The 17,656-nt window shown below is 57.5% G+C and overlaps 2 protein-coding genes across 10 annotated transcripts; one reads left to right on the top strand and one right to left on the bottom strand.

Moving 5' to 3' along the window:
• Nucleotides 1-790: 790 nt before the first annotated feature.
• CPLX3 (complexin 3) lies at nucleotides 791-6,295 on the top strand. Its single transcript, XM_004758432.3, has 3 exons — nucleotides 791-1,086; nucleotides 2,241-2,328; nucleotides 4,622-6,295. The coding sequence occupies exons 1-3, from the start codon at nucleotides 923-925 to the stop codon at nucleotides 4,844-4,846; spliced, it is 477 nt and encodes a 158-aa protein (XP_004758489.1). The 5' UTR covers nucleotides 791-922; the 3' UTR covers nucleotides 4,847-6,295.
• A 3,980-nt stretch (nucleotides 6,296-10,275) lies between these two features.
• Nucleotides 10,276-17,218, bottom strand: ULK3 (unc-51 like kinase 3). 9 transcript variants are annotated; one of them, XM_045070431.1, is made up of 16 exons: nucleotides 17,027-17,218; nucleotides 16,244-16,384; nucleotides 16,037-16,157; nucleotides 15,348-15,454; nucleotides 14,476-14,619; nucleotides 14,178-14,243; nucleotides 13,543-13,608; nucleotides 13,290-13,395; nucleotides 13,046-13,086; nucleotides 12,734-12,836; nucleotides 12,539-12,603; nucleotides 12,387-12,465; nucleotides 12,264-12,304; nucleotides 11,853-11,900; nucleotides 11,568-11,754; nucleotides 10,276-11,449 (listed from the first exon to the last, which is right to left on the bottom strand). In XM_045070431.1, exons 1-16 carry the CDS (start codon nucleotides 17,126-17,128, stop codon nucleotides 11,433-11,435), a joined length of 1,434 nt encoding a protein of 477 aa, XP_044926366.1. In that variant the 5' UTR covers nucleotides 17,129-17,218; the 3' UTR covers nucleotides 10,276-11,432. The 9 variants fall into 9 exon arrangements, 8 of the variants coding, with proteins under 8 accessions (XP_044926366.1, XP_044926364.1, XP_044926365.1 ...); XM_045070429.1 differs by having other exon boundaries at nucleotides 13,543-13,698; nucleotides 17,027-17,216; XM_045070430.1 differs by having other exon boundaries at nucleotides 14,178-14,260; nucleotides 15,350-15,454; nucleotides 17,027-17,214.
• Between the last annotated feature and the right edge of the window lie 438 nt (nucleotides 17,219-17,656).

Below are 17,656 nucleotides of genomic sequence, written 5' to 3'. Positions count from 1 at the left end.
TATGCTCATTTACCTTCTGACTTCACCTTAATCTTTCTGAAGGCTTCCACTTTCTCTGGACAGGTAGCTGGCAGTGGGCTCCAAGCAGGCAAGGGGGTCAAGGACTGACTTGATTACCAAAACCCAGATACCCCACAAGGCTTGAGCCCTAGAGGATGGAGGGAGTAGAAGTCACAAACGTGTATAATTCTATCCCCAAATTCCTCCAGAACAAAGAGTGGTACCTCCAGGTGTCCTTCCTGGCTCAGCCCAGCCAGCATCACCATGAACAACCCTCCCCTTCTCCACTTTTTGCAGCTCTAGAGTTCAGCGGGGCTGGCGGGGCTGGCGTGTGAGGGAGAACTCTGAGGCAACCCGTGGAGACATAATTGGGATTCCCGCTTTCTGGTCTCCCTCTCTTTCCCCGCGTCCAGTCCAGCTCATTGAGCAGCTGTTGGGACAGCGGGCTGGGGAGGATGGGGTACGGGCCAGGGCAGAATCTTTGCCCCTTGCTACCACTTGAAACAGCTAGCTGAAATCCTGGCTGTCAGCGACCAGAGAGGGGAGGGAGTGGGGGGAGACTGAGGAGCAGTGTTCCAGGCGCATCAGTGCAGCCCCTTTCCCTGGGGAGCGACCCCACCCCCACAGGCCCTAATCTGTTGTCAGCAATGCCCAGGCGGAGCTTGGCGTGGTAGGAGGCACGTGGGGGAGGCGGGAGTGCGGAGCGGGCACGTGGTCCAGCCTCCTCAGCCCCGTGCATGCCCCCCCGCCCCCCGTGAGGAGGGGTTTGGGGAGGTGGGGGCGGGCCTGGGCGGGGGCGGGCGGCGGGAGGCTCAGAGCGTGGGGCGCCTGCCCGCGGCAGGAGCTGTCCGCGAGACCTAGTGCTGAAGTAGGTGCGGACGTGCCTGGCTCCCGGAGCCCGGTGCCAGGGCCAGCGAAGACCATGGCGTTCATGGTGAAGACTATGGTGGGCGGCCAGCTGAAGAATCTCACCGGGAGCCTGGGGGGCGGCGAGGACAAGGGGGACGGGGACAAATCGGCGGCCGAAGCGCAGGGCATGAGCCGAGAAGAGTATGAGGAGTATCAGAAGCAACTGGTGGAAGAGAAGTGAGTGGGATCCTTTCCTGGCTCCAACGACCTTCCCCCACCCCCTCCAGCCACCTGGCCGACCTCTAGGGCGGTTTCAGACCCCGAGTCCCTTACCCTACTTTTCTAGACACGGTAAGAGGCTGGCATGTGCTTTCTAGGCTGCTCCCAGAGTCACCCTATCTCAAACCCAGGACCCCGTCCCAGCTTCGCACTCCGGGCCCAGAGGGAGTGGGGGCAGGGGCAGAAAGGCTGTGGGATGGGGTGGGGGCACGTGCATTTCTGATGAAACAGGTAATCCCTTAATCCGATCTGGTCCTAACCATCTCCATCTTCCAACTGGAGCTCCTCTGAGCCTGAGGTTCTGAGAAAAGCGATGCCGCTGAGGGGGGTCAGAGTCACGGAGACAGATCTTGAGATGGGGCATTCATAGATACTGAGTCTCAATGTCTACTTGTGTGTGGGCAGTGCTGGGACAGAGAGGCAGCTGGGGCTGGCCCCCAGAGCTAGACTGCTTAGGTTCAGATCTAGGTTTGTCTTCTTTTTAGATGGGTGACTTTAGACAGGTTACCTAAACCTTTCTGTGCCTCAGTTTCCTCTTCTGTAAAATGGGGGTGGTAACCATAAAACTTGCCTTATATATTTATAAGGATTAAATTATTTAACGCATGTAAACTGCATAGCACAATGCCTGGCACATGCTATATCATTAAACATTAGCTATTATTTCGCTTAATCCTGATAATAGTTTTATGAGTTGCAAAAGAGGGAAGTAAGTGGCGTACCAAAAGTGGCAATGCAGCCGGGACGCAAACCCAAGTCTGTCCCGAATACTTTCCCCCACACGACACAATCTGTCAGGAAGGGAAAAGACAGACGGAGTTGGAGGCTGCGAGGGACACGTATTAGGGTCTGCAGAATGAGCGAGACAGGCTGACGCTCCTGCCGGGAGAGTCCAGTGGCAGGTGCAGAGAAAGGGCCGCGATGATGTGGGGAGAGGCAGCAAAGACTGAGACCCAAGACCCGCCAGGTCGGAGCACACAGCCACAGCCGAGTCAGGCAGGATGATGTTAGCGCCCCGGGAAGGGATGCGCAGAGACCCCTCGGCCCTTCCCTCGCAGACCCCGCCCATTCTCTCAGCCCCTGAGATGACTCCGCCCCCGGTGCCCCCGCAGGATGGAGCGGGATGCGCAGTTCACGCAGAGGAAGGCTGAGCGGGCCACGCTGCGGAGCCACTTCAGAGATAAATATCGGCTGCCCAAGGTAAGCTTGGGAGCCTGGGCTGCTAGGCACATTGGGACCCTGAGCTTGGGGCTCCCCACTCTTCCTCCAGACTCTGGACTCCACAACTCAGCTCCTGGAACTCAGGGAGTTCTTGGTTGGATCCTTCTTTCTCAGAGGAAAGAAGACTCAGAGGCCATGGCTTGGTGCTGCAAGGAAGCCCAGCCTTCCCAAGACTGATAGGTTTGTGTTTCTGGAGCCAGTTCAAGCCCCTTCTCTCCCCCATGTCCCCTTCCCCCAAACCCTAATCAGGCCCAGGCAGAGGAAGAATCGGAAAGCAGTTGATTTTACTGCAAGGTTGAGTACGAGGTTGAGGTTGAGTACTGAGCTCCTGCACACGGGGTGGGGGGAGGAGGGGGACAGGGACAGGGATAGAGAATGCAGCACCCTCTGTGGTTCAGGTGCTCGGTCTTCATCCCCTTATGTAGTCCCTCAATAACGTTTCCAGGTGGCTATCACCCACACTACAAATAAGGAAATTGAGGCTCAGAGAGATTACAAGATGACAAGGCCACACAGCCAGCTAGTGTTGGAGCGGGGTCAGAGCTCAAGCCTGTGAACATGGAACCTCAGGTTGCTGTAGGACCCCAGCTGCCATCCAGGGTAGGAGTCCCTCTGCAGAGAGCAAAATGCCCCTTGGTTGGTCAACAGCCAAATGTCTCCTACAGGCATTACAGCACTGGATGGGCATGGAATTGTTGCCTAAGGAGGAAAGTGAGGCACAAAGTATTCCCAGTGCCCAGAATCTTCCACTTAAATTAGAAGATCAGACATGTGAACATCACATTCACTCATTCAACAAATCTTTACTGATCCTTTGGCTGCCTCTGACTCTCCAGAGAGCACCAGTCTCTCAGAGGGAAAACCAGTCCAGGAAGCCAGGAAATGTAATGAGTTAAACCCAGCTAGGAATGGAGTCATTGCTCAAATGCTTGCACTAAGTCCGTTAAGAGACACAATTCCTGCCATCAGAGAACCTGCATCTAATGAAAGAGGCAAGACTGGGTGCCTGGGTGGCTCCGTCAGTGAAGCGTCCGCCTTCGGCTCAGGTCATGGTCCTGGGGTCATGGGATCGAGTCCTGTATCTGGCTCCCTGTTTGGCTGTGAGCCTGCTTCTCCCTCTGCCTCCGTCTCTATCCCCTGCCTGTTCTCTCTCTCTCTCAATTAAATAAAATCTTTTTTAAAAAGCGGGGGGTAGGGTGGAGTGGAGGGAAGTCTTGGCTGTAACTGAGTAGGACATAGAGTGGAAAGGGCCAGGGTCCCCAAGGGGGTAGAGAAATACGATGGCAACCAGTAGGTGTGCAGAGAGAGCACAGATATTTGAATCCATGATGTAGGTTTTTTTTTTTAAGATTTTATTTATTTATTTGACAGAGATCACAAGTAGGCAGAGAGGCAGGCAGAGAGAGAGAGGAGGAAGCAGGCTCCTTGCTGAGCAGAGAGCCCGATGTGGGGCTCTATCCCAGGACCCTGAGATCATGATCTGAGCCGAAGGCAGAGGCTTTAACCCACTGAGCCAACCAGGTGCCCCATAGGTTTATTTTTTTTAAGATTTTATTTATTTATTTGAGAGAGAGAGAGCACAAGCAGGGGAAGAAGGAGAGGGAGAAAAAGCAGACTCCCCACTGAGCAGGGGGCCTGACACAGGACTCGATCCCGGGACCTTGGGACCATGACCTGAGCCAAAGTCAGCCCCTCAGCTGACTGAACCACCCAGGCGTCCCCATGATGTAGGTTTAAAACAAGTGCCTCTGCTTCCTAGTTGTGTGACTTGCACAGGTTACTTAAGTTGAGTAATTTGCTTACTTAAAACTGAGCCTCAATTTCCCCTTATTTGTAAAATAGAAATAAGAACACCTACCTCACAGGGGTATTTTGAATGTCAGTCATACAATAGGCACTTAATAAATGGTACACATCACTACGATCAATACATCCTCCAGCGTAGGCAATGAACGCCAGCCTATGACCTAGCTGCCTGGAACAGTTTGACTCCTAAGCATTTCCATTTTGCTTTATTCACTATGCGAGTGTCTTTAGTATGTCAGAATGAAGTTAGGTGGTATAAAATGCAAGGCGTGGAAGTGCAAGGTCTCCATGTCCCAAGTGTCCAAAGCTCGATCCTGGGATGTGCGGGTGGGGGCTGAGCTCACCGGAACATGTGGCTCGAGAATCTAGGGGCTGGGAGCCCAGGCCAGGCCTCCCCACTGTCCCTTCAACTCTGGGTCTTCCTGGGCCTCCAGCCCCACTCTGCCTCTTCCCCTCTTCCCTTCAGAATGAGACAGATGAGAGCCAGATTCAGATGGCAGGTGGAGACGTGGAGCTGCCCCGGGAGCTGGCCAAGATGATTGCGGAGGACACAGAGGAGGAGGAGGAGAGGGCCTCTGTCCTCGGGCAGTTGGCCAGTCTCCCTGGCTTGGACATTGGCTCACTCAAGGACAAGGCCCAGGCCACACTGGGGGACCTCAAGCAATCAGCTGAAAAGTGCCATATCATGTGACTACTCCCCCTGCGGTTGCCACTGGGGTGACCAGAGGGCTGGGTCCACATGAGGGTTAAGAGCATGTCTCAATGCCCAGGGACCCACACCCCATCTTAGTTTTGTTTCCCCCCCATCCCATGTTAGTTCAGGACCCTTCTCATCCATGGCCCAATCCTGCCTTCTGGTCTTTCCTTCTCCACTGGGACCAAAGTCCCCATTCCTCTCTTTCCCTCAGCTTGGAGAGGCCTCCTAAGATTATAGGAATATGCCCATCCCTCTCTGGCCGTGGCCCTAAGTTCCTGCACACAGGAGCGCCCATAGAGAGACCTAGAGAGACGTGAAAACCATGGCATGGGCGGAAGCTTGGGCCACAGACACATCCTGGCAAACACAGACACACACACACACACACACACAGGCCAGCCCCTCCAGACACCAACACTCAGACATGCTTAGAGGGGTCTTTGGGCAGACACCCTCAGTAGACCAGAAGCCCAAGGTTGAGCCTCCATGTTCATTCTCTGTGAAAGCCACTGTTCTTTTTGGTCCTCACTGCATCATCTCTAAAATGAGGATGGACTGGGTAATTTCTAAGACTCTTTCTGGCTTGGCCTCCTTGGCCCTCAGAGCCAACCCCGCACTCCTCCTTGGGCAGGACAACAGCTGCAGCCATAGCCAGGAGCGGCTGCCACTGTGCCGTGGGCTCTGGCTCTCAGGAGCTGAGCGATGCTGTGTGAGGGGCTGAGTGCCAAGGATGAAGCTGGCACTGAACGGTAGCCCAGGCGGCTCCAGGCCTTCTCTGGACCCAGGCCCAGGCAATTTCTGTTCTGTTCCTGTAGAACTCTCTCTGGATTCCATAGCTGGATCTCCTCCGTCAGCTCCGTGAAAAATAAAAATTTGAAATGATGTACCTATCTTCCCACTTCTTACAGACCTCCAGGAATTTGGGGGTTAGTAGCCCCACAGTCCTCCTCACCCATAGTTTCATAACAATGCCAGCCTCTGTAAGATGTTCAAGCCCTACCCTTCTGGGCCCCTGGGCAAGGGCGGGGTTCCTGCATAGATGGAAGGTGCCAGGTCCAGCCTGGGGCTGGATGAAACAGGTCTGGGCTTTGAGGAGAGGGTGTGGTAGCCAGCTGGATGGGGGTGCAGTGGACAAGGTCGGGCCTCTAGGCCATTACTTGGGACCCCAGGAGGGGCTCTGGTTCGATCACAGCTGTCTCTGGCACCAACGCCTATCCCCCCTTCTCACCTCGGAGATGGAAGGTGTAACTAAGAGAAGGCAGGACAACCGCCTCCCAGTCTGGGCACCGCTGTATGGCTTTGAGCGGGTCTCTTTCCCTCTGGAGTCTATTTTCCCTGCTGTGGAATGAAGAATTAACCCCTCCTAAGTAATAAGGTTTCAAAGGATGACTGTTTGTAAAGCCTTTGGCGTGTGGCAAACCATCAATAAATGACAACTGATTCCTTAGAAAACAAAGACAAACAAACAAAAATAAAGAGCACAAATCTCATCCTACTTACTTGTGGGGAGGGAGTCCAGGAAACCAACCGCAAGCTGGCCACCCAGGGTCCTGAACAGCAACAGGGTGCTACAGACCAAGCCTGGTACCAGCCTTCAGAAGCCAACCAAGGTTTACAGGCAGCACGGCTATAGGAGGGCTTGGTTTCAGGGCTAAGTTTCCACTGGGCCTCCCTTGTAAAATAAGAGCACGAAACATAAAACCTGTTCAGTAGGTAATGTGGGGAGAAACAGGTGGAAGAGGGAGGAGAAAGAGAGGACGAGGCACGAGGAAGGTGAAGACAGGGAGGGGGACACAGGCCCAGGATGGGAAGACTTGAGCTGTCACACCGAGCCTTCTCGCCTGAGCGTCTCCGGGGAAGGGGCCTGTGTCTCTGAGCTGCTCCTAGGCTGCCCCCCTGGGCAGTCTCTGGACAAAAACCCCTCCTGACCTTCCAGGAGCGGGAGGAGACCCAAGCTGGAGCCCCAGGCTGGGTGTGTGTGTGTTGGCGGGGGGGCGGTGCGTGGGCCTCCTCGACAGCGTCAGCAGCAAGGCCCACGTCAGCACTCCACCCTCCAGGGGCCTTCTGCTTAATGGGATTGGACAGACCCTTTTTCCCTCAGTGGTTTGCAGGACCCAGATGAAAGAGGCAGAGAGCCAGGCCGTGAGGGAGGCTGGGGGTTAACACTCACTGAGTCCTCACAAACCCAGCTGACTGGGGTCAGGGAGTGGGGGGGACTGCTGAGCCTCCACACTTGTTTCCTTCTCTCACCGGGAAACCTCAGGAAGCCCTGGTCTGTGTGTCCCTGCACTGGAGGGAGGTGGCTCTGGGGCAAAAGGAGCCAGCTCTGGGGCCCAGGCAGAGGTGGACAGGCTGAGGGGTCTCCAGACTCTGTTGGCCTCTCCCTGCCTCCCCTCTTCCTTCCCCTGCTTTCAGGGCTTCTCTGCTAGTCCATGTCCTTCACATTTGTGTCCCCCACCCACTTCCACCTTGTTCCTGCCTCCTACCTGGCCTATACTCATACCCTCAGGTGGGGGGCCTCCTCTGTACCCGCCCCAGTCCCAAGCCCTCAGGGCGTGTCAACGGGACTACTGGCCCACTACTCTCTCCCTGGCTGGTTTCTGCTTCCACTTATTCACACAGTCACTTGGTCTGTGACTGGTGCACCTGCCTGATGTGATGCGAGGGCCACAGAGAAAGCCACTTGCCCCCCAACTTCCCTTTTCCCAGCCATTAAAACCCTGCCATCAGTACAGCATAGTCTAGAGTAAATAATTCACCTCCCTGGTCTTTTGCTTTCTCCTGTTTTTTTCTTCCCTCCTCCCTTCCTCTTTCTCAAGCTGGCAGGCGGTCTGAGGATACAGGAGAGCTTGAAAGGGGGTGAAACAGCCCCCGTGTCCGGACCCCCTCCGCACTTCCAGGAAGAGAGGCATGGCAAAGATGGCCAGCCTGCTCCCCTCACCCCACCCCCATTCTCTGGCCCTGTAATCTGGGCGATTTCAGGAAGATGGGTGACCCTGCCCTGCTCCAGTCCCCTTCTTCTGCCTTCTATCTACCCAGACAGCTCAGGCCTGGTTGTCAGAGGGAGAGGGGCGCAGAGGGAAGCAGTGACTTTCCAGAGGCCAGTTGGTCCCCAGGGAGGATTTGGGAGGATGTTGGGGTTTGGAGTTCAGCGGACTTCCCCTTCCCGCATTGGCCAGATGGTACCTCCTCAGACACAGATGCCCCCTGGCAGGCACTGGGGACATCTGGGGGAATGTTCGCTTGCAGAGCCCGAGGTGCCGGCAGTGCCTGTTGACCCAGCTGATGCCTGAGGTTGGGTTAGGACCGGGGAGCTGTGCGAGGGGAGTGGGAGGGAGCCATAGAGCCTGCTGCCCTGCCTCTATCCCCGTGCCTGGGGGCAGAACTGTTCCCAGAAAATCCTGCGGGGCAAGGCTCAGGTAAAGCAGGGGAGCCGGGGTGGGTGAGCTGGGGGAGCAGTGGAGTTAAGGCTGCCTCAGCCTTATTCGCAGGACCTGTGCCTGTGTGTGTGTGACCACAAGTGTAAGTCCATGTCTGCACGCATCTGTGAACCTGAACTTGGCTTTGTTGTTTTTGTGTCTGCTGCCCATGGCCTATTAGTGTCTCTGTGTTAGTGTGTCTGTGGGATTTCAAGTGTGTGTAGGGGTTACTCTAGAGAAGGTGATGTGCCCCCTCCCCTCATGTCCCAGCCTCAGGACTGGGCCATCTCCCATGTCAGGGCTGGGACAGCAGCTGGCTTCTGGTGACTAGAGTTCTACTAGGTAGGGGCACCTGGGTGGCTCAGTGGGTAAAAGCCTCTGCCTTGGACTCAGGTCGAAGGGATTGAGCCCTGCACTGGGCTCTCTGCTCAGAGCTCTCTGGGAGCCTGCTTCTCCCCCTCCCCTCTCTCTGCCTGCCTCTCTGCCTACTCGTGATCTCTATCAAATAAATAAAGTCTTTAAAAAAAAAAAAAGAGTTCTTCTAGATGACCTCCTGCAGGAACCAAAGTTCTTGGTCCTTCCACTTCTTCCTACTTAGCAGAAGAAAGGGCAGGCTGAGCACAGGGAATCCTCAGTCTGCTCCAGTGGCCCATCTGCTGCTCCCAGGGCTGGCCCCTTGGGAGGCAGAGGGACCCGAGGCTCAGGGGCTCCCCCAGCTTGGCCTAGTGCTGGCTCTGGGCTTGGGGAACTGAGTGTAAGTGGGAGGATGGGGTAGGTAAGGCACGCGAACGCTGGGGCATGTCTGCTCTGTTTTGCGCACTTTCGAAGTGTTAAATGTGAGAGACAGAAACTCGCTCCTAGGAGGAAAAATATGTATTTTTTAAAGCAGATTAGCATATTTCCTATACGTCTCCACCATTCGAAGAGAACCCTAGAGAGCGAAGCCCACCTCCTCTGGCTGAGCAGCCTCCTTCCTTGGCAGGTGGCTTAGACACGACCAGCCTGAGGCCCCAAGAAGTTTCCTTCTTCTGGGCCTCCTCCACTGGCCTCAGCTTCCCTGGCCTTTCCTGTCCCTGAAGTGGGGTCCTCCTCCCCACCCCCATCTGTAGGAGTTTTGGGCTCTTGTTTGGGCACAGCCAATGAAGCACAATGCAGACATCACATACACACAGTGGGGTCCGCGGGCCAACGCTTGAGCCCATTATCCTTCTGTTCCGTTGGGTCTCTCAAGCCCGCCCTTCCTTATTCCCACTCTCCCTCCCATCCAGTCTTCTCCACCCGCCCGCCCACTGGGTCAAGTCACTCTCCTTCCTTTCCCTCATTTTTCTCGAGGCTTTCTTGAGCAACCTACTCCCAGAGATAACCTGAAGTACATTCCTTTCCCTAAATGTGAAAATAACATTGTGTTGAACTTGTACTGTGTCAGGCTCACATACAGGAACTCCTTTCATCCTTACAAACCACCACCAGCCACTTACCTTCATCCTCATTTTACCAAGAAACCAGCTAATGGGTCCCAAGCTTCAGAGCCAAAGGGCAGAGCCAAGATGTTGGTCATGCCTTCTGCCCTCTAGACCACTGCTTGACACTGCCCCCTAATGGCCAGGCCAAGGGCTTGGGGGGGAAATTAAGGCCTTCCCAGTATGGAAGCCCTTCCCTGGCCACACTGGAGGCCCCTCAAAGGGAGGCAGCTCCCCCTCCCTTAACTCCCCAAAGATGCTCCTGGCTGCTGTTCAGACCAGGACATGGTAGGGGGACAGCAGGCTGATGGAAACTGTTTCAGCTTGGGGTCTGGGGAGCTGGGTTTGGGCACTAGACCCTGGAGAGAATGCTCACTGCTCTGGCTCACTGCTGACTCACCAGTCCAGAGGACAAGGGCATGGGGAGGCTGGGGACCTTCCCTGCTCTCCTTCAAGTTTCCCAGCATTTCCTGGGGTCCCTCCAGCCCCAGCCTGTGAACCAGGAGATACCCTATTTTTTCCAGGGCAAGAAGAGAAGCACAAGTTCAGAAAATAATTTAATAGAGAAACCATGAATTACATTCTTTATACCTAGCCTCCTGCAAAGACGCCTCCTGTCCCAAGGAGGCACTAAAGAGCACAAAGGTTACGTATCATCAGCACCCTTGTGGACTTTTAAAATTAAAAGAACCCCCAAATAATTCCACTGGGTGAACACTGTTCTCTAGATTAGTCACTTTGTCCTCTTAAAAGCCCATGTGGGGAGCTGAGGAGGTATTAACAGCATCACTGGAGAGCTGGCGAGGTCGGGCCCAGAAAGGGGAAAGGACTTGCCCAGGGTCACACATGGGGGTGGGGGGTAGCAGCAACATCAGACCCAGAACCAGGTCCCTGGATTGCTGGCTCTTTCTTAGGGGGTCTGGCAGCCTCCATGCCTCCCCACTCCAAGCCAGGACCAGCTCTGAGGCAAGTAGGGGTGAAGGATGAAGGCTGCAGACCACTCCCCTTGTGCCCCCTGGGCCAGAGCAGGAACAAGGCATGGCTTTCTTAAATCGACCCCACCCCTGAAAAGTACATTATTTTCACGTCTGAAGGATTATCTTAAAATACTCAGAGGGTGAGCGAGGGTCAGCTCCCAGGAAAACTGGGCACTCTGTGGGCCTGAGTCCACACCGAGAGGTGGGTGGTCCCTGAGGGTCTTGGGAGTGTCCTGGTCCCATGCAAGGAGGGAGGCGAGTTGCACTAAGGGTTTCCAGGAAGGCAGGGGTGGGCACAGGGCACAGCTGCCTGCTGAGAGGGGAAGAGGCAAGAACAGAAGTGCCTGCGGAAGGCCCCCTGCCCCGTTCTCAGAGCAAAACTAGAGGCCTCATGTCCCCAAAGTGCCAGGCTCAGGATCCAGCAACCACCACATAACCAAAGTCACATGAAGGAATCTCTTCTCCCAGAGTCCTGGTCCCCTTCCCCCAGGGCCAAGGCCCAGTGCTGCCAACACCGACATGGGCCATCAGACCTCCTGGGAAGTGCAGAAGATCTTGAGGGGGGCTGGGGATCCTGGGATGTGTGTGGGGGGTTGCCTAAGAGTTGCCCATCCAGGAAGCCTGTTCCATAGTGTTCCGGAGGGCCACAGAATTCTGGGCATCAGTCTAAGGGAGTGTGTCCCAATTAGGGGTAGCTGTGGCCCATCCAGTCATCCCTCCAGGGTCACTGCAGGGTGCACGCTGTGGAGAGGAAGGGGGGGAAAGTCCATTTTAAGCCTCTGGCACAGAAGCAGAATCCAGGGCCGCCCCCAGCCCTTCCCTCTCCTTGGTAAGGGTCCGACTCCAGGGCAGGACTCACAGCTTCGAACAGACTCCGACAGCCCTTCTTTGTCCAGGGTCTCAGTGGCCCAGTGAGACTCCCTCATCTGTGGAACGTAAAGGCAGCGCAGGGGTGAGAGACAGCGAGATATGGGCACAGGGCCACACTGAGCAGCCGCTAAGTGGCTGAGCATGAGTGCCAAGGACAGAGACAGCGATGGGGGGACCTTCAGAGGAAGACGGAAGGGGGAGACATGTAAGGGGGTGCAGGGGACAGGCAGCCGCAGGCAGAGAAGGGCAGGATGCAGCCAGCCCGCATGCCCACCTTGACCTGCTCCTTCAGGTATTCAGCTCGAGCCATGAGGTTCTGAACCTGCCGGGGGAAAACACGTCCATGGGGGTGTGGGCCGGAGGGGCCTTCAAACTGCTTTCCTCCTCATGCTCGATGCTCTCCAGAACCCTCCACCCCACCCAAACCAGGCCCCCTGAGCTCTTTATCCGCTCCCTTCTCCAGGAGGCCTTTCCAACCAAAGCAGCGCCACCCTGTCTGTCCCCGTGCCCTGACCCCCGGCACCTGAGCCCCTGATGGAGCACGCAGGGCCCCTGGAATTCCCCAGGCTGTGAGGTCTGACTCCCAGCCTTGGAACACCCTGCAGGAAGCTGAGGACCCCCAGCACGGGAGCAGGGGGAAGAGGGGAAGAGGAAGCCTCCCAACCCTCTCAACCACGGCAGGCACCTCAGTGTGAAGCAGCTCCCGCCTCCGGCCTGGGGGCTCCGCTACAAAGAGAGGGAGGGTGTGCGGTGAGCAATGGGCAGCCCGTGGCCTGGGGGCCAGTGGTGATGGTGGGGATGCGCTCACCTGCCAGCAGCACCAGCAACTCCCCCAGGCCATGCTGGTACAGGTCCAGGGCATCCTGTTCCCCACCGGCTTCCTCCTCCTACAACCACGGAGACAACAGGTCACTTCATGTCATGCCCTGCACTTTTCCTGCCCTCGCACTGTGTGCCTACCTTGGCTGTGGCGGCCGAAGCCACTTCCAGGGCAGCAAGGAGGCGAGGCTTGTCCCGGGCCATCTCTGGGATGAGGACAAAGGCTCAGGGTGAGGAGGAGCAGCCTGCTTTCCATCTCAGGGAAACTACCCCATGCTGCTGCCCCCTTAGGCTGGAGGGAAGCTGCTGGGGCCTGAGGCCAGGAACCAGACCTACCTCTAAGCAAGTCACGTGCAGAAGTCCCCTGCTTCAGCAGGGCCTGATTGGAGGAGGAGACGATGGCTTTGAGCTCCTCAGCCCGGGACACGTACTGCCTCACCTGCAGGAGGGGAAGGGCTGATAAGGTGCTGCCCCAACCTCACCTTCCTCCCCGGCACCCACCTCCAGGTTCTGCCCCATGCTGTAAGGACAGGGGGCCACTGAGATGGACCTGACCCTCCCTAGGAATGAAGTTTTGGTTCTTAGTTCTAAGAGAGCCGGTTTGCAGAGACCCCAGGATTGCCCACCCCAGGAGGGTCCCTCACCTACCTTTGCCTTAATTGCCTCCTTCCGCTGGGCATCCACTTCATCTGCAGATAGTGGGGGTTTGCGTGAGGTGTCTGCTCTGCCCCCCCCACCAAATCCTCTGGGACCCTCAAAAGGACCAAGTGCCAGATTTACCCTCAAAACTGTCTTGTCTCCCACAAAACTCTGGGTGGGGAGCTGCTTCTGGAATCCATCCACTGCAGCTGGAGCTGCCCCCCCGCTGCACCCCAAGGCTCAAGGCACTCACAGTGAAGGGCAGGCACGAAGAAGTCCAGTGCTTGGCAGTAGAGGGATAAAGCGGCCGCAGCCTCTCCGTCCTGGTCCTTCTTCACAGCCTGCACCACAAGGGCGGTCTGGGGGACAGGCAGGTCAGGGGTCAGGCCCATCCCCAGGCTCAGCACGAAAGGAGAGGGGCAGATCCCTGGTGCATCACCGAATGGGGTTAATGAGCGCCCCCCTCAACCTGCCCTCCTCCTCCGCCCTCCCACTGGCCCTTTTACCGCACGAGCCAGGCTCTCCCTGCTGGGCATGTGCTCCAGGTCCACCCAGGGGTGGGCAAAGAAGTCCTGGAAGGAGATGCGACGATTGGGGTCCCGCTCCAGGAGCCGCTGCAGCAGGTCCCGGCAGTCTCGGGAGAGCGGGGGCCGCAGGGGGAGCTGCAGGGAGGGTGGGAGCCAGATCACAGGGGGCCCCAGCACCTCAGCCCCCAGCCCAGGGGCCGGTCAGGGATGCCCCAGAGGAACATGTGTACAGGGGGAGAATTGGAGCCTCGGGAAGAACAGTGACAGGACAAGGCGCTGGGTGCCGGGGGGAGCGACGCCCTCGCAGGAAGCCTTGCTATTGTGAACCCCATGTACTTGCTTCTCCTTCCCCGATCCCTCTTGGTAAGGCTGGGCCTGGCCTGCTGGCTTTGAGGGCCCGCACACAATCAGTGGGGCAGTCCCTTTGCATCCTGTCTGGAGCTGATCCGGGTTCCCAGAACCCTCTAGAACCCCAACCTCCCCTCTAGAGCACGTCTAGCACCACAAAGCCAGCCTGGAGCCCATGCCCCAGGCTGTGCAGTGGCAGCGAGGGCACCTAACTCAGGGCCCCGAAGCCCTCTCCCAACAGGTTGCCAGGGCTTTCTGAGACCCACCTCGATAACCCGGTTGCTCCGGATCTTCTCCTCCAGCTCTGAGAATGACCTGGAGGCAAAGGGGGGCTGCCCGAAGAGGGCTTCTGTGGAAGGGAGGCAGAGGGCAGGCTGGGAGGGGACAGGGTCAAGCCTGGCCTGGCCCACACCTTGGGGTCGGGGGGCTGACACCTCTCATGGCAGGGACTCCGGGCCTGCAGAGTCCCATTCATTAGAACCCCTTAAGAGGGGCCCTAGAGAGGTCTTGCCTGAGGACACATGGTGGAGGTCCGGGGGTTGGGGCTGGGGACAGAGCTCTCACCGTACAGGATGACCCCCACGGACCAGAGGTCCACACGGGCATCGTACTGCCGCTGACACACCATCTCGGGGGCCATGTATAGTGGGGAGCCACGGAGCACGTGCTTCTCGTCCCAGGGAGACATGTGCTGTGCAAAGCCAAAGTCTGCGGGCAAGAGGCCGGGCAGCAGGGCCCTGATTCTAGCTGCTGCATCTCCTGCCCTTTAAAGCTTCACCCTGTGCTCCAGGACAGGGCTCCTCCCCACCCGCCAGGCTCGCCAGGCTCACCAGGATCAATCCTCCTCTGTGGCTTTTGCTCACCCCCTTTCTCTCCAAATCCTAAAGCCTAAAACACCCTCCTCCATCTTCCTCTGGAAGCCAGCCCCCTCAGGCATCTTTTTCCAGGAAGCCCACCCTGATCACATCAGCTATGAGGATAAGGGCCCACCAGGAGTTAGAAGCTGAGGTTTTACCTTGCTTTCTGGCCTCCCAGCCTCAAGTCCATTCTTGGCCACAGCCACCTCCACCCCCCCCATCCCCCCATCCCCCAACACTGTCACAGACTAAGTCACGTGTTGAGCCCCAACCCTGGGGACAGACCAGTTCCCAACCCTGCTCACACGGTCAGTCCTTCCTGTCATCACACATGGAGTCCTGACCCTGACCCCAGACTGAGCCCTGGCCCCATCCAGTCCATTGCTGGAGTCCAGCGAAGGGAGCTTGAGAAACGTCCTGCCTTTTGGTGGCGGGCCTATCCCTGCATTTCCCAGCCTGTCATGGCTTGATGACTCAATAGAGGGTATCATGAGAACTAGGGCTGCTGAGCGAGCCTGGGCAGCGTGAGGCCCCTGCACACCCACCCTCCAAACCCCATCCCTGATGTTCCAGACTCACACCTGCCAGTTTGAGATGGGGCTTCTCCAAGGAGCTCAGCAGAATGTTCTGTGGCTTCAGATCCAGGTGAGAGATATTCCGTTCATGCAGGAACTGCAGGGCACTAGCTGGGGAATAAGACCCACATGGAGAAACAGGGGTCAGAGAAGGCCATCCCTCACCTGTCTTTCACCACCCCGCCTGCGCCCCTGCCAGCCTTATATCTGCCCCTTCAAGCCTGCCCAACTGGACTTCTACAATGGCTGCTCTACCAAATGTTTTAATACTTAAATATCAGGTTCCTGCCACTTCTAAGAATTGAGCCCCAGGTCCCAGGCGCAGGCAGTTGGTCCCCTTGACCCGTTAGCAAGTCCCCTCCCCCTCCTAGAAGCCTCCCCAGCCCCCCAACCCTTAAAGTCTTGTTATTTTCCTTGGCAAAGCACTTGAGTCCTACCCTTAGGCCCTGGAAAATTCTATGAGTTCCTTATATTGTGTTCCATGTGTGGAAACCCGGACTCCCCACAAAAGAGGGTTCCTCTCTCTCTCTCATGTCATCCTTAAGCCAGGATAGGCACGTGGGAAAGATGGGGCCCTAACAATACAAGCTGAAGCAGAGACAACTACTAAGAATGGTTCTACGCCTGCAGTGGGAGGTTGAGGGGGGCAGAGATCACGAGAAGGGGCGTCAGGAGGGGGTCCGAGGCTTTTACCCAACTGCTGCATGAAGACACGGGCCACTTTCTCAGGCAGAATTCTGCGGGTATGGATGAAGCGAGACAGGTCACCCCCTGCGCAGAACTCCATGATGAGGTAGATGTTGTCGCTGTCCCACTGCGGTTATAGAGGCAGAGAGGCAACTTGAAGAGAATGCCCCTTCTCTAGCTCCCTTTGGGGGTGGCCCCACCCCAGATCCACACCTGGAAGTCTTTCAGCTGTACAATGTGGGGGTGCCGGATGCCCTTGAGGATCTCAATCTCTGTCAGGAGGTTCTCCACAGATGCCTTGTTCAGACTCTTCTTGGCCACACACTTTATGGCTACCACCTCACGGGTGTCCTTCTGTGGGGACAGGAGATTTGAGGTTTCTGCCTTGAGAGGAACAGAGCCCATGCTGGGGCCCTCCTGCCCCATCACTGGGCCTCCCCACTCACATCAACCTCCAGGCTTCCCAGCTTCCCCTTCCCAGGCCAGGGAGGCACTGGGCTTCTGGAATCCCGGGCTCCCCACCCAGTCTAATGTTCTCCATAATCGATTTCATTGTATTCTAGAGCGCCCCCACGAAGGTGTGTCATTCAGTGTTCTAGAGCGGCGCACTCCGATTCCTAACTGGGTCCAGCCTTCTAGAACTCTGTCCCAGACTCCTTCCAGCCCACCAAGGATCCTCCCTGTTCTGCTCCTAACCTACGCCTATCTGCCTGTGACACCGAGCTTCACCGAGGCCTCACCTGCTTCTCCAGACAAAACAGAGCTGTGTGGGCGTGCGTTTTTGTTTTTAAAACCTAAGGGTGGCAGTCAGCTCCCAGCTCCTCCACCGAAGCGCGGCCGGCCGCGGGCCATTGCTCGCACGCCGCAACTCGCCTCTCTCTCGCCCATCCGGGCTCGCTCGGAGTCTGGCGAGCACACGGGCCGGGCCCTCACTAGTGCCCCAGCCCCGTCCCTGCCCAGCGCGGGGGTCCCCAGGGCGCCCTGCCCCGCACCCACCTTGGCGTAGGCTTTGTACACCGTGGCGTACGTGCCGCTGCCCAGGCGCTCAGTGAGGATGAAGCCGTCCAGCCGCGGGGGACCCCAGGCGGGCCCCGCCATCCCCGCCGCCCGGTGCCCGCCGCTTCCTGCTTCACGGCGCCGCGTTCCGGCGCGCAGCCCTGCGGTCAGGGCGCGCGGCCGCGGGCCGGACTCCACGCTGCCCCCAGCGCCGCCCGCCGGGACTGCAGCGCGCTGGGCGGGGCGCTATCCCGCCCCGCCCCCACGGTCCCGCCTCCCCCAGGTGCTTCAGGTGCGCTTCAGGTGCCCTTCCGGGTGCCACGCCACTGGAGATCACGTAGTGGGAGCACCGAGTCTCCCTGTGGTCCGAGGCCCGCAAGCGAGGTCGCTAGGAGGGGGTACGGGGAAATCCCACCCAGAGTTTATGGCTCACGTGAAGGGCAAGGCGGGAGGAGTCCGGCAGAGCAGGTGTGCCCGGTAGGGGGTAAGAGTCAAAGAGGCTCCCCAGGCTGCCCCTCGGGCTCAGAACCAGCGGCTCTAAAGCAGAGATACTGGGACAAGGTGCTTTTGGCTAAGTAGTGTCAAGAAGGCGCTTGGCCTCTACCAGACCAGCCAGAGCAGGGGGGCCAG

The sequence above is a fragment of the Mustela putorius genome, unplaced genomic scaffold (genome assembly GCF_011764305.1).
Source record: "Mustela putorius furo isolate JIRA1106 unplaced genomic scaffold, ASM1176430v1.1 tig00003972_pilon_pilon_pilon, whole genome shotgun sequence".
NCBI classification, from domain to species: Eukaryota; Metazoa; Chordata; class Mammalia; order Carnivora; family Mustelidae; genus Mustela; species Mustela putorius.
Note: the sequence above shows the minus strand (reverse complement) of the source record. Positions and strands in the feature narration are given on the sequence as shown.